General features: G+C 35.7%; 1 protein-coding gene across 4 annotated transcripts in view; it reads right to left on the bottom strand.

Moving 5' to 3' along the window:
• MIA2 (MIA SH3 domain ER export factor 2) overlaps window positions 1-13,844 on the bottom strand; it is a 104,732-nt gene extending 90,888 nt beyond the window's left edge. For all 4 annotated transcript variants that reach the window (XM_059914139.1, XM_059914142.1, XM_059914141.1 and 1 more), the window contains exons 1-4: window positions 13,546-13,844; window positions 11,699-11,832; window positions 9,453-9,539; window positions 4,609-5,842 (exon numbers count right to left, since the gene is read on the bottom strand). In XM_059914139.1, coding sequence (XP_059770122.1) covers window positions 4,609-5,842; window positions 9,453-9,539; window positions 11,699-11,832; window positions 13,546-13,660 — 1,570 coding nt within the window. In that variant the 5' untranslated portion in view covers window positions 13,661-13,844. The remainder of the gene's footprint in view (window positions 1-4,608; window positions 5,843-9,452; window positions 9,540-11,698; window positions 11,833-13,545) is intronic.
• Window positions 13,845-14,491: the final 647 nt, after the last annotated feature.

Here is a 14,491-nt window from a genome sequence, read left to right as displayed (position 1 = left end):
TGCCACCTGTGGATAGTAAACTTAAAAATGAACAATCAACTCAGGAGTCTGAATACAATAGGACTGTTGTAAATACAGGACTCAAATAGTGATCTACAATGATGTTTAATGGCATTAGGGGAAAAAAGGCTTATTTGACAATTAATTACACCAAATTTATATGTGCCTAAATTGGTTTATTTTAAATATTGTTTTACACTGTATTTGAAATAAATATATGTGAAGAAAATGAAAATTTCATATTTGATTAATAATTATAATTAATAATAAATAATAATTAATAATTATATTAATATTATAATTATATTATAATAATATATTAATTATATTAATATATTATAATAATTTCATATTTGATTAAACTTTTGAGGTATTATTTTCACATTACTTAAATCTAAGCTTTAAGATTTACATTAGAAGCCAAAACAATCTTGAAAAAGAAGAGCTGGAGGAATCAAGTTCCCTGACTTCAGACTATACTACAAAGCTACCATCATCAAAATAGTATGGTACTGGAACAAAGACACATGGATCAGTGGAACAGGATAGAGAGCCTAGAAATAGACCCATGCACTTATGGTCAATTAATCTAGAACAAAGGAGGTAAGAATATACAATGGAGAAAAGATGGTATCTTCAATAAATGGTGCTGGGAAAACTGGACAGCTACATGTAAAAGAATGAAATTAGAACATTCTCTACTACTGTATACAAAAATAAACTCAAAATGGATTAAAGACCTAAATGTAAGACTGGATACTATAAAACTCCTAGAGGAAAACATAGGCAGAACACTCTTTGACATAAATCACAACAGTATTTTGGGGGATCTGTTTCCTAGAGATGGAAATGGAAACAAAACCAAAAATAAACAAATGAGACCTAATTAAACTAAAATGCTTTGCACAGCAAAGGAAACCATAAGCAAAACAAAAAGACAACCTACGGAATGGGAGAAAATATTTGTGGATGATGCAACTGACAAGGGATTGATTTCCAAAATATACAAACAGCCCATACAGCTCAATATCAAAAAAGCAAACAACCCAATCAAAAAACTGAGTGGAAGACCTAAATAGGCATTTCTCCAAAGAAGACATATGGATGGCCAAGAAGCACATGAAAAGATGTTCAATGTTGCTAATTATTAGAGAAATTCAAATCAGAAGTACAATGAGGTATCACCTCACACCAGTCAGAATGGTTATCATCAAAAACTCTACAAACAATAAATGCTGGAGAGGGTGTGGAGAAAAGGGAACCCTCTTATACTGTGGGTAGAAATGTAAACTGATGCAGCCACTATGGAGAACAGTATGGAGGTTTCTGAAAAAACTAAAAATAGAACTACCATATGATCCAACAATCCCATTCCTGGGCATATATCGGGAGAAAACTATAATTTGAAAAGATACAGGCACCCCAATGTTCATAGCAGCAATATTTACAAATAGCCAAGACATAGAAGCAACCTAAATGTCCATCGACAGATGAAGAGATAAAGAAGATGGTATGTATATACAATGGACTATTACTCAGACATAAAAAAGAATGAAATAATGCCATTTGCAGCAGCATTGATGGACCTAGAGATTATCATATTAAATGAAGTCAGAGAAAGACAAATATCATATGATATCACTTATATGTGGAGTCTCAAAAATGATACAGATGAACTTATTTACAAAACAAAAGTAGACTCACAGACATAGAAAACAAATTTATGGTTACCAAAGGGAAAAGCGGGGGAGAGATAAATTAGGAATTTGGGATTAACGGTTATACACTACTGTATATAAAATGGATAAACAACAAGGTCCTAATGTATAGCACAGGGAACTATATTCAATACCTTATAATAACCTAATATAGAAAAGAATCTGAAAAAGAATATACATATATTCTTATACATATATATATTCAGTTATATATGTATAACTGAATCACTTTGCTGTACACCTGAAACATTGTAAATCAACAATACTTCAATTAAAAAAAGTACATTAGATACAGATATGACTTTCTTACAATTATTAATAAATTAATAAACAGAATTTTAATTCAAATAAAATAATGAATAGTTTTCATATTTAACTGTACTTGGGAAATTCATTATTTAAATAAGCTCAGTTTGGAGTCCTTTTGTAAAATAGTTATTAATATTGTAATATAAATAATTGTTCCCTAATTTATCTGTTTTGTAAATTCTTATGTCAGGATATTAGCTTTTTGTAAATGTGGTTATCTCAAGCCTCAGCTTTTCACAAATACTTATTCAAGATCAGTGATTCATTTTCCTTATGCACTCTTTCTAAATAAGTCAAGTTTTCATTTGTTATTGCCTAAAAGAGTTGTTGAAATTATCTGAAAATATTGGCTATTTTAGCTATTTCTCCAATATTGAGAAAATAGAGTCTGTGGTTTTATCTGAATCCCTCTTTCAGTATCCTTTTTTTTTTTTTTTTAGTATTTATTTATTTATTTATTTATTTATTTGGCTGTGTCGGGTCTTAGTTGTAGCACTCGGGATCTTTGTTGCGACATGCGGGATCTTCCGTTGCCCCGTGCGGGCTCTTCGTTGGGGCTCGGAGGCTCTAGAGCGCCCGGGTTTAGTTGTCCTGCAGCATGTGAGATCTTAGTTCCCCAACCAGGGATCAAATCCGAGTCCCCCAGCATTGGAAGACGGATTCTTAAACAAACACTGCACCACCAGGGAAGTCCCTAGTATACTTTTTTTAAAACAAACTTTGCATGACCCCAGCTTGTTTTTCATTTAATTAATAGTGAAATGTTTTGAAGTATTTATATAGTAAGACATCTTTTTTCTGAAACTTGAAGGAATTTCTTAACATTTTTATAAAAGTCCCTCAAAACTAGTTATAATTGCATAAATGCCCTGTTCTCATTTGACTATCTACCAAGTTATTCATATTTAGAAATTCTCCCAGCATCACTATATGAAATGATAAATAAATTCTACTAAAATGATATTCAGAATGCCCTGAAGTTTCTATAAATAAGCTCTAAAATATTTTTATATATCTATATTTTGAATACTGTATTTCTGGGTCTGATATTGTTTTCTTTTAGTCTCTCTTCTTTCCAATTATTCATCTGCTTTTTCACAAATATTCCCTTAGGATCTAACAAGCTTAGAACAAAATAATTTCCTCTAGCCTTTGAAAATCTAGGTCTCTAATGTTTTCAGTCATGAAAATCATCACACCACGTTTCTTATTTAGAAAAGGGTTAGAATCTAAAGTCTATATTCTGGTTGAGGATGTTGATCAAGTAAAGAACTCATATTTTCTAGAATATTAAGAGAAATAACATATAGTTCTTCTGGAAATTCAAGATAATCAACCAGTACCAGTGAAATGTGTTTCCTTCTGAGTTTGCAACATTGTTGATCTCTTCTTGTGAAAGTTTTTCTGTCATTCTAGGATTTGATTGTTTCTGTATTATTGGCCAATATTTGTTGAGTTTCTAATCTGTCCATCATGGAGACATCAGAATGGAGATGTGGGAAAGTCATGTTATATAATTCTTTACTTAAAATATTATCCACTTGTTTTTAATCATAGGAGTTGCTAGATACCTGGACATCTAGATCTAGAAGTATCCTCTGATACTCTGCTCTCTTCTGTTGCCCTCTGTTGATCTCCCAGAATTGAGAGACTTGAGGAAGAAAGCTGAAAACTTTTTACATTGTTTTTGCTTGAGTTTCCTTATTATCTTGTACAGTTAAAGAAAACCCTTGTTATCATAGCTCTTCTTGGGGGGAGGAGCTATAGATCTAGAATAAAATATCATTCAAGAATCAAGACAATTTTAAATTACCTTAGCTTAGGTTTCTAAGAACACCATTCAGATATAGCTATATTGGGAAGGTGTAAATGAACTGAGTGCAAATAAGAAAAAATTCTCACCTAACAGAACAGGAAGTCAATGAACATCATCTAAAATAGGTTACTCAAAGAAGAATATAAATATTTTATTTAGAAAATAGAGATAAACACTAAAGGAAATTTTCTTTAAAAAATAAAGGAAATTATTTTCCCTGGGACAGAGGTAGAAGTAGAAACGGACAGAGGGAACAGCAATTGCTTTTGTTAAAACAAAACAAAACAAAACAAAACCTTAGCACTATTTATATTTTTAACCTGTTTACGTATAATAGTTTGATTAAAACTTATTGTAAAATACTTTGAGATCTCCTTGAAACATCCATATATAGCCAATCATTCTTTGTCCCTTGGGATTTATTTTATGATATTAAGATCTACTAAATCCCAGAGTAAACCAGAAATTGATAAAAGGGTGATTGATAAAGTTGTTGTTGATTATTGAGTATTTTGAGAAATATGGATTCCTGGATGTTTCATGTGATTTGCACTTTTAAAAATAGATTATGTTTAACGTATGGACACCAAGCGGGGAAAGTGGTGGGGTGGAGGGGTGGTGGTGTGATGAATTGGGAGATTGGGATTGACGTATATACACTAATATGTATAAAATAGATAACTAATAAGAACCTGCTGTATAAAAAAATTTTTAAATAGATTATATTTTAAAAAGAAATCATATTATAGATATTTTTATACTAACCTGGCTGACTGTATCCGTTTTTCAACATCATATCTTCCGTATTATCTGCGGGGTAATACTCAACTGAAAATTCTTCTCTTTTATCATTTTCACCTCCATTATTTTCATCCAGTGTCTCTTTGGGAGATGGCAATTCTGTCTCCTTTAGAATGTTCTGGAAGTTCCAGGGGTTGTCAAAAGTATACAAGAACTTTTTAAAATACGGTAAAGTATCAGAATCATCTGTTTTCTCTAAGACCATTTTCTTGCCTATTTGATTTTCAGTTTCCATAATTTTTGTTATTTTTATTTCTTGTTCCTTATCAGTGTCAAATTCACTTGTTGGAGGATATCCATGTTTATCTCCCCCACCTTCTTCTTCATTTTTTCCATCATCTGATATAATTTTATCTTCATTAGCATATGCAAATCCTAGCATAGCAAAACCAAAATCAAACCAACTTGGCTTGAGAATTGAGCTATCATTAGTGATTGTGTCTTCTTTTTCTGTTAATATTTCTGTACATGGAACGGTGGGTTCTTCCTCAGAGGATATGGAACTAGGAACATCTTGTAATGGTGGGTTGCTTTCTTTGGACAGTAATTCAAGCCCTGTATCCTCACCCCCAAAGCCAAAATAACTTGTAAATCCACCACCAAACCAACCAGTGTCTTGAGGATTGAGGATGTGCTCTGACTCAGACACTAGTTCAGACTCTTTCTTTGGCACTGAATCAAATTCTGATTCAAGTTCTTGCTTATGTTCTGTTTGGGGCTCACCATTGTTTAATCCCTCTGGGTCATTCTCATCTTCCACTGGTATTTTTCTACTTCGAAATGAGCTTTCTTCTAGAGGTTCAGTAACTGATTCAAAAGTCTTTTCTCCAGCTTGGTCCTTTCCAAATCCAAACCATCCTTTCACTTCAGGAATGGCTGAGGATGGTGGGACATGATCCCCTTCTGGAATAGGATACTGTTCCACATTTCCAGCTTCTACTGCTTCCCAGTCCTTTGATTCACTAGTACTTCTGATATCTTCAGGAGCCTCTGATGCTGGAAATTGGTCTTCAAACAAAGTACTTTCAGAAGTTGAATAAAAGCCAAGGTCTATCTGAAAATCACTTTCATATACTCTAGATTTGGGTTCCTTGTCTTCTTCATATGGATAAGTATTTTCATCATTATCACTGTTTAACTCACTATCTTCATTTTCAAATGTGTAGCTTATTCCAAGAAGACAGAGAAAGTCAGATTCCTGAAAGAAAAAAAGTTACGTTTGACATTAATATATAAAAACTCCTTGTTTCTCTGAAATCATTTAAAATGGATGAGTATGATTTTCCCAAGGCCACACAACTAGCTCAACAGCAGAGCAAAAACTCCTAATCTCAAACACTTGTATCATAACTGACTTTTCAAGGTTAATGATATAAACCTAAATGAAAATCCTCTTGCATTAGGATTTATTTATTATCAAATAATTGAAGAACTTCAGAAGCAGAGGCAATCAAGTATTGAGTATATTCTGCAAATAAACTCTAGTGAACAGGTGTACATGGCCACAAAATCTTGCTCCTGGTAAGGGTACACTGAATGGACATATGCAGCTGTGCAGCGCTTTCAGGGAGGGGAATTTACAGCACATGGTCACAGCTCAGACAAACCAAAGACTCTAAAGCATGAAGGCCTGGTTAGAAGTTGCACTAAAAAAACTTCTTTTTTTTGGCTGCGTTGGGTTGCAGCTGCGGCACGCGGGCTTCTCTCTGCTTGTGGCATGCGGGCTCCAGGGCACATGGGCTCTGTAGTTCGCGGCACGCAGGTTGAGCCGCGCGAGCCCAGTGGTTGTAGTGTGCGGGTTCAGTTGCCCCGTGGCATGTGGGATCTTAATCCCCCGACCAGGGATCGGACTGGTGTCCCCTGCATTGGAAGGCAGATTCTTTACCACTGGACCACTGGGGAAGTCCTCACTTAGACTTCTTTTATTGAGATATTGCATGTAGCCGATGGAAGCAGTGATCCCCTTGCTCATGTCACAAAACAACCAAATCATCAAGAAGAAAAATGGTGAAGCTATTTTTTTTTTTATTTGAAGGTATGAAACAGTGATATACACTGCTCTTTGAATATCACCATTATGAAATGAGAATAAAGCTCAGAATTTTACAAAAATAAACTTCAGGGCTTCCCTGGTGGCGCAGTGGTTGAGAGTCTGCCTGCCAGTGCAGGGGACACAGGTTTGAGCCCTGGTCTGGGAAGATCCCACATGTCGCGGAGCAACTGGGCCCGTGAACCACAATTACTGAGCCTGCGCGTCTGGAGCCTGTGCTCCGCAACAAGAGAGGCTGCGATAGTGAGAGGCCCGCGCACTGCCATGAAGAGCGGCCCCCGCTCTCCACAACTAGAGAAAGCCCTCGCACAGAAACGAAGACCCAGCACAGCCAAAAATAAAAATAAATTTTTTAAAAAAAAATAAAAAAAATAATAAACTTCAGAATTGCAATTTTACAGTATTTTTTGGCATTGCAACATAGTAGGTGATTAACAACAGACGCTGGAGCCAAACACTCTGGGTTCAAATCCTAATTCTGCCGTTTACTAGCTCTGTGACCTTGGGCGAATAGGATGACCTTTCTATGCCTCAGTCTCCTCATCTGTAAAATGAGAATAATGACAGTACCTACCTTATAGGGGTGTTGTGAGGATTAAATGAATCAAGTAATTAAAATAGCAACTGTCTCTAGTAAATACTAGCCTAATCTAGCCCAAGGTTACACTACCCCAGATGAGCCAGTCATGCAAGGATAAAAAGGCCCAACCCCTTGCCCCTATTCAGAACAACCCTGAAAGGCCATTCCAGCTTCAAAGCTCCTTATGGAATCACCTGAAACCTTTGTTGCAACCGGATCACAGTTCAACTTCTCTGTCTGCCCAATCCTGCTTTTCCTTGTATTCCCTCACAGGTGCTATTCCCAAGAGTACTCCCTAGTAAACCTCTTGGATGCAAAGATCCATCTTGGAGTCTATTTCCCAGGGAACTTGACCTAAGAATTTGGGCCCTCTAGGGACTTCTCTGGTGGTTCAGTGGGTAAGACTCCGTGCTCCCAACGCAGGGGGCCCGGGTTCGATCCCTGGTCGGGGAACTAGATCCCACATGCATGCTGCAACTAAGACCCGGTGCAGCCTAAATAAAAACATGTTTTTTAAAAAATAAAGAATTTGGGCTTTCTATATGCTTACTATGTGCTCTGCACTGTGCCAGGTGCTGAAATTCTACAGTAAACAATAGAAAAACGTAATTATAAATTGTGATAAGTGCTATGTAGGAAGTAAACAGGAAGCTGTGATTAAGAAGCAGTAATTCCTTTAGAATCATCATGGAAGAGCTCTCTGAGGCACTGATGTTTAAGCTGTGACCTAAAGGATAAGAAGGAACTAACCAGGTGAAGAACTTAGGCGAAGCATTCCGAACAGAGAGAACAGCCCGTTTGGGTTTCTGGGCTAGGAAAGAGCTTGGCATGTTCTAAGAACTATCAATAGGCCAGTGTGGCCAGGAGCATAGTGAGTGCGGGGAGAGTGGCACGTGACAGGGTCAGCAGTGGGGGCAGGAGCAGATCATGTAGAGCCAGGGTAAGGATTCAGGGCTTGATTCCAGGTTCAATGCAAAGCCATAAAAAGGCTTTAAACCAAGCGAATGACATGATCTGATTTCTTTGTTTTTGTATCTGTAAGATCCATTGCTGTCTGGAGAATGAATTGGAAGAGGGCAAAAGTAGGGGCAAGGAGACCTGTTAGAAACCTACTGCAGTGTTCTACTCAAGAGATAATGATGCTTTGAGTCAGGGCTATGGGGAGAGTAAAAATGAAGAGAAGACAGATATATTTTGGAGACAGAACTGACGGGACCAGTAGTTATACAGTGAATAGACAGTTAATCCCAGAATTTTTGCTGGAAAAGAGCCAGATAATAGTTTACTTAACTAGGCAGACTGACTTCACACTGACTTCATGTAAGGTAAATAGGCTTAACCTGGAATGTGAATTAAATGGGCTAATCAAATTCACATATTGAAGAGTCACCTTCTGATTCCCATTCTCATTATCAAGCCCAGCATTATCAAGTTCATTTAAAACTCCAACAGCAAAAGAGGTTTACAGATATGAGACCTAGAGAGTGTGGTGGGAAATAAACTCTGTCCCAGTAGGACAATAACATTAGTAATAATATCTAACACTTACATAGCACTTACTAAGTGCTGTTCTATGTACTTTACATATGCTCATTTTTTGCTCAATAAATTTGTTGAGGTAGCACTATATCATAATCATCATCTTCATTTTACAGATGAGAAAAAAGGCACACAAGACCACATGGCAACTAAGTGGCTGAGTCAGGCTTTCAACCCAGTCTACCTCCAGAATCCATGCTCTTAACCACTACACTCTACTGCCTGTTAATTTTTCAGTAAGCAAAATCCTTGTCATCAATCCCGTCTTACCTGATTTTATTCACATACTCAAACTATTCCTAGAGTGAGTTTTCAGACTATTTTATATATCCACTATATAAGATGTATAACTGATGGGCACTTATACCACAGAAAACTGTTTTAGCCAAAAAAATTTTAAATTCAATTAATAACCGATAAAGCAACTATACTCCAATATCAATTAATAAAAATAAATAAATAAAATAAAATAAATAATACATTCATTAAAAAAGAAGAAAAAAAAACTATTGGTAATTGGAAAAGAGAATTCTTGGGTGTTTACAACAACTATTTCTTTTGTTAGAGAAAATAAAATATAAATTTTCTCTAATAAATAAATAAATAAATTCAATTAATAACTGAAATGAGTTTACTCACTTTTGTTGATATTTCAACTTCCTCAGATATGAACACCTCTTCAATCTGGACTGCATCTCTGGGAAAATACCCAAAGTCCTTTCCTTTCTATCAAAATGAAGAATGAAGATTAGCAAGTAAGAGTGATCAAAGCAATAATAGCCATTGAGCCTGATTTTGTTTCATGTCCTTGGCTTTCATCTATTTCAAATTACAAACATTAACGGCTTTCATTTACCATCTAAAAGAAAGTCAGTGAAATCATATTCCTTTTGCTACTCGACAGAACAGTATAAATCTGAGGGAACAAAGGGTCAAGCTATAAAATGCCACTTTTTCAGATTTCAGAGGGAAAACCACACATTTTCTTTCTTTTTTCTGTTCTTAATGACCTTTCTTGCCCAGGTGGACCACAGATTTACACTAGTAAACCTGGAATATCAAAAAGCAAGAGAATGGTGACTGTAGCCAAGCAAGATGGAGCTGTGACATATGCAGCATTTTCAGGATGTCAAAATTGGGTAAGATGTTTAAACTCTGAAGGGCTGAGGTGGATTCATCAAGATAGTAAGGATCTATGAGTCTTCCAGGGTGCATTTGGTTCCATACAACTTTTCTGAGGGTACCTTGGTAGCAGAGATCCTCTCAATCCGGTTCAAGTGCATACAAGATGTCCCCCAAGAGTGAAGGCTTCACATAACCACTCTCAGCCCATTTCCCATCCCTGTCAAAGTTTAAAGAGCATATTTCTTTTGGCCTTTTGATTCAGCACCATTATACCTCAACTGTGATTCTTCCAGCTCACCAGTTGCTGCAATTATTTGGAAACTGAAGGAATGAACTCCACAGTGTGGCTTCTTTTTCTTGGCCATGCCAGTGGGGCTTAGTTCCCTGGCCAGGGATTGAACCCGGGCCCTCTGGCAATGAAAGCCCAGAGTCCTAACCACACAGTGTGGCTTCTTAAACAGTTATCTGCCTGGACTAGACATCTAAGGCACAAAACCAAGTGTGCTTGAAACTTCACCATGGCTCCACACATTACATGCTGCTTTTGTGTGGAACTATCATTTTCACACATAGTAAACAAGAAAGAATGCTTTCTTTTCCTCTTATGATACTTACTGTGTCATTTTCCTTATAGTTGCATTGGATACCTCCCATGCATTCAAGACAGAGAAATGGCATGTTTAAGGCACCATAAGCAGTAAGAAGTCTTGGGAGCTGCAAAGTCCAGGTAAACAATTCTGGCCAACAACAGTCTGAGGTTCAGTCATGTAGCCCCTCATGCTAAAAAGCAGGATAGACCCAAATAGAATCTGCTCCTTCAAATAAAGATCACAGAGGCTACACAGGGAAGAGATCTTATGCATACGTGATATGGAAATGATGTAGGTATCAGGTTGGTCATGCTTGTTCAGCTTGGGAGTAAAATCACTTGTCATAGCATCTTTTCATTCTAAAGCATGATATAATCTAAGATACAAACCTATATTCAACTGAAAATATTAATCATTAATTTTTCTATGTTGTATATTCAGAGAGGTGATTCAGGCATCTAGGCATTTCAGTGTAATAGGACTTTGGGCCAAATAGTAGTCTCTCTCAGTTATTCTTTTCCTCCATGAAAAATTCATATACCTCACTTCCCTAGGCTACTAATCTTTCTGAGGATCTCTTCAATAGCAACTCAGTCCTTTATTTGCTCAGAAAGTCATGTCTTTTTTTTTTTTTTTTTTTTTTTTGGCCAAGTAGGATCTTAGTTCCCCAACCAGGGAATGAAACTGCGCCCTCGGCAATGAAAGCGCAGAGTCCTAACCATTGGACCATCAGGGAATTCCCAAGACATGTCTTTTAATCTGATTAACTAAAACTTCCCAGTCTCTCTTAAACTTGGCCATTGGTAACACCAAGGGATGGCTGGGGTTACCTAGTCATCCCATAATCTCCATTGGCCCCGCTAAAGTCTCTCCAAATAAATATAAAACCTAAGTTCAAAAACTATGCATGCTGTGTAAAAGTAATTTCAAGGCACTCTTAAGCCTTCATCCCAACCAGACTGGCTTCCCCAAAGCTACTTTTTATAGAAATTCTGGAACCAACACTGAACATGACCATTTTTTTGTTTGTTTGTTTAAATATGTTAAGGGTTTTTAATATATATATAAAGTACTTTTAAATTCTTAAAGTTCCTTTAGAGATGAACACCAGGCATCCTTGTGCAAGCTAGTCATTTATTCTGTATTCAATTTGTAAGATTAGATACTTACACTTCCTGCCCACAAATCTTCCCTTTCTCCTGCGAGTTTAACATAAACGGATATCTCTTCTCCCTTAGTGAAGTTGAGGTATCGACAGTCAGGTCCTCTGTAATCTCTTATGGCTAAGACTCTGCTTATTAAAGCTATGTAAACATGCAGAGAAAAACACACAGTAGAGAAGGGAAGGAAAAGATAATTAGTTTTCTTCTGGCACCTACTATACTCCAGGCATCATGATAAACTCTTTCATACCTTTTATTACTGCTATTATTAAATCCTCAAAACAGACCTATGAGGTAAATAATCTCATCTCAGACTAAAAAATGAGCCTTTAATTAACTATCAAAGAGTTGGTCACACACCCGATAAATGGTGGAGCCAGATTTGAACTGAAGTTCTTTTCACTGCAACACCCGCCTTCTGTATTCTGAGTTTTCTTTCTGTTTTTTCCTAAGCCTTTCTAAAAACCCATCAGTCTTTCTTCATGGACAACTCATATCCTACTTCCGCTATAAGACAACCCTAATTGGTCCAGCCTACTCTGCCGCTTCTCTGAATTTCAATATTATCTATTATCCTCATGTTGTATTACTATTTACTGTTTCATATTGACCTGTCTTGTCATCATTCACTAGAATGAAAATCCCTGGAGGACAAGAAACTTATCTTACATTTCATTTTATCCCTCTTAGATACACACCCCTCATCCCCCAGACCCAGCACATAATAGGCCCTTAATAACTATGAATGATCATAACCACATATGCTAGATTCAGCCCTTCAGCACATAAAGTAATATACATACCTTATTAACGATTATAATTATACTGGCATATGTAAAACCTTTGCATTAAGTCATGCAATTAAAGTTAAAAAACTTTTATCAATTACTGTAAATTTGAATGTTCTCTTTCTTTCCATGTTATGTGCCTAGCCCTAGGAAACTAAAATGAGGTTGTAAAGAAGGAAAGAAAAATTGTTATAATAATATTATTATAAAGCATCTAGTAAACATTCTCTATATATTAAATTATGTATCCAAATGATTAAGGAAAATGTTTACACATAAAAAATTTACTTTTAAATCATTTATGTTCATACTAATAATATTTTGCATTTTTAATTACGTGTTGCAAATTCGAAGTAATTCTCACATACTGGAGGGATAGAACAATATAAAGCAATTCTAACATGCTGGGATGCTATTCATTTTGTACCATAATGCCAATTTCAGAAAATAAGTTCTTAAGCAATAAAATGAAAATTAATTTCTCTTTGTAGAAGAGGAAGTTTAATATTCAAAGATATAAATAAAATTATGTACTCTTAACACTGATTTCAGTATTTTTGCATAATAAGGGAACACAGAAATAATTAATGTTTGATAAAGTTTACACAATAAATCATGACGGTTTGAAATAAAAACAGTCTTAGAAAACTCATGAGAATCAGAAACTTCTGATTGTGAAATAGAAACTAAAAACTGTAAGGGCTTCATAAAAATAACTATCAAATGGCTTGATATCTTTTTTAATACAAATCAATTACACTTATCTTAAAAAATAGTAAAAGTGCTAATTAGTTTGTTTTTGAGATCTGGATTAATATCCTTAAAATTTCTTATATATTTATATATCAGGCTGATCTTTGCCCCTTTGTATATTTACATTAAAAACTGTCACAAAATACTTTGCTTCCAGCATTTCTTTTTTATAGTGTACTATACCTTACAATTATAAATATTTCTCAATGATATTAATGTTCATTTTTATCATACATGTCCACAATAACGTTTTATATCATTTCAGAGCCTCATTTTAAGAGGAAAAGAAGGAAAAAAAAGAAAAGCGACTTACTTTCACATTCCAAGTCACCACATTTTTTTAAGTCTGCCAGCAGTTTTGTGCCCTCCAGACACTTTGTCAGAGAAATAACGAGAAGGAGGATTCTGTGAACTCCAAGATCTGCCATGCTAAAACAAGCAGGAATCCCAAACAAGGTTTAAACCAGTTGTTTAGGCGCCAGATATGCCAGCCAAAACAGGAGACACCCCACACTCTTTACTAAATATAAGAGGAAAAGTTTTGGGGTTTTTAAATCCCTTGATAACTACCTTTTTCTATTGGTGTTTAGGCTTAACTTGAGGGACAAACACTCTCTGTTCTCAATCTGCAGTATCAGCAGCGTCAGGTGTCCAGATTATACATAAGGGTTTAATAATTAACAGGGATTTTTAGTTGGAGTCATGTTTTATAAAGCCAGTGCAGTAAAACTCTCTTGCTTAAAGGCACCTTGCATTCCACAGAACAATTCTTAAAGAGGCCTCCATAAAAAGGTAGTTCATCTCCTTCTGTTAAAGTCTTCAGGTAGATCAGTCGATAAGTTCATAGTATTTGCTGCATGCAAATACCAGCGTCGGTGGAGATATAGTTATATGTAGAAGCAATAATAATTTATGTTAAAAGCATGGTTTGGGATTATCATGATGAAAGTTATTTGAAAAAAATATCCCACGTTCGTATTTTAACAACCTCCAGTGTTACTATGAAGTTGAAACTTATATTTAGTTAAGATAGTTAAAATGTATTAAGTACTTACTATGTTGCAGGTACTGTCAAACAATTACGTGATCTGATTTTACTCTCACATCAACTCTCTGAGGTAGGTAATATTATCATCCCCATTTTTGCATTATGAGGAAACTGAGGTACATAGAGATGGGTTAAATCACTTGCCCAATGTCACATATTGAGTGGAGAAGAAATTAAAACCTAGGCTCTGTGACTCCTGCTACCCACAACC

Source organism: Balaenoptera ricei, chromosome 2 (assembly GCF_028023285.1).
Source record: "Balaenoptera ricei isolate mBalRic1 chromosome 2, mBalRic1.hap2, whole genome shotgun sequence".
NCBI lineage: Eukaryota > Metazoa > Chordata > Mammalia > Artiodactyla > Balaenopteridae > Balaenoptera > Balaenoptera ricei.
Note: the sequence above shows the minus strand (reverse complement) of the source record. Positions and strands in the feature narration are given on the sequence as shown.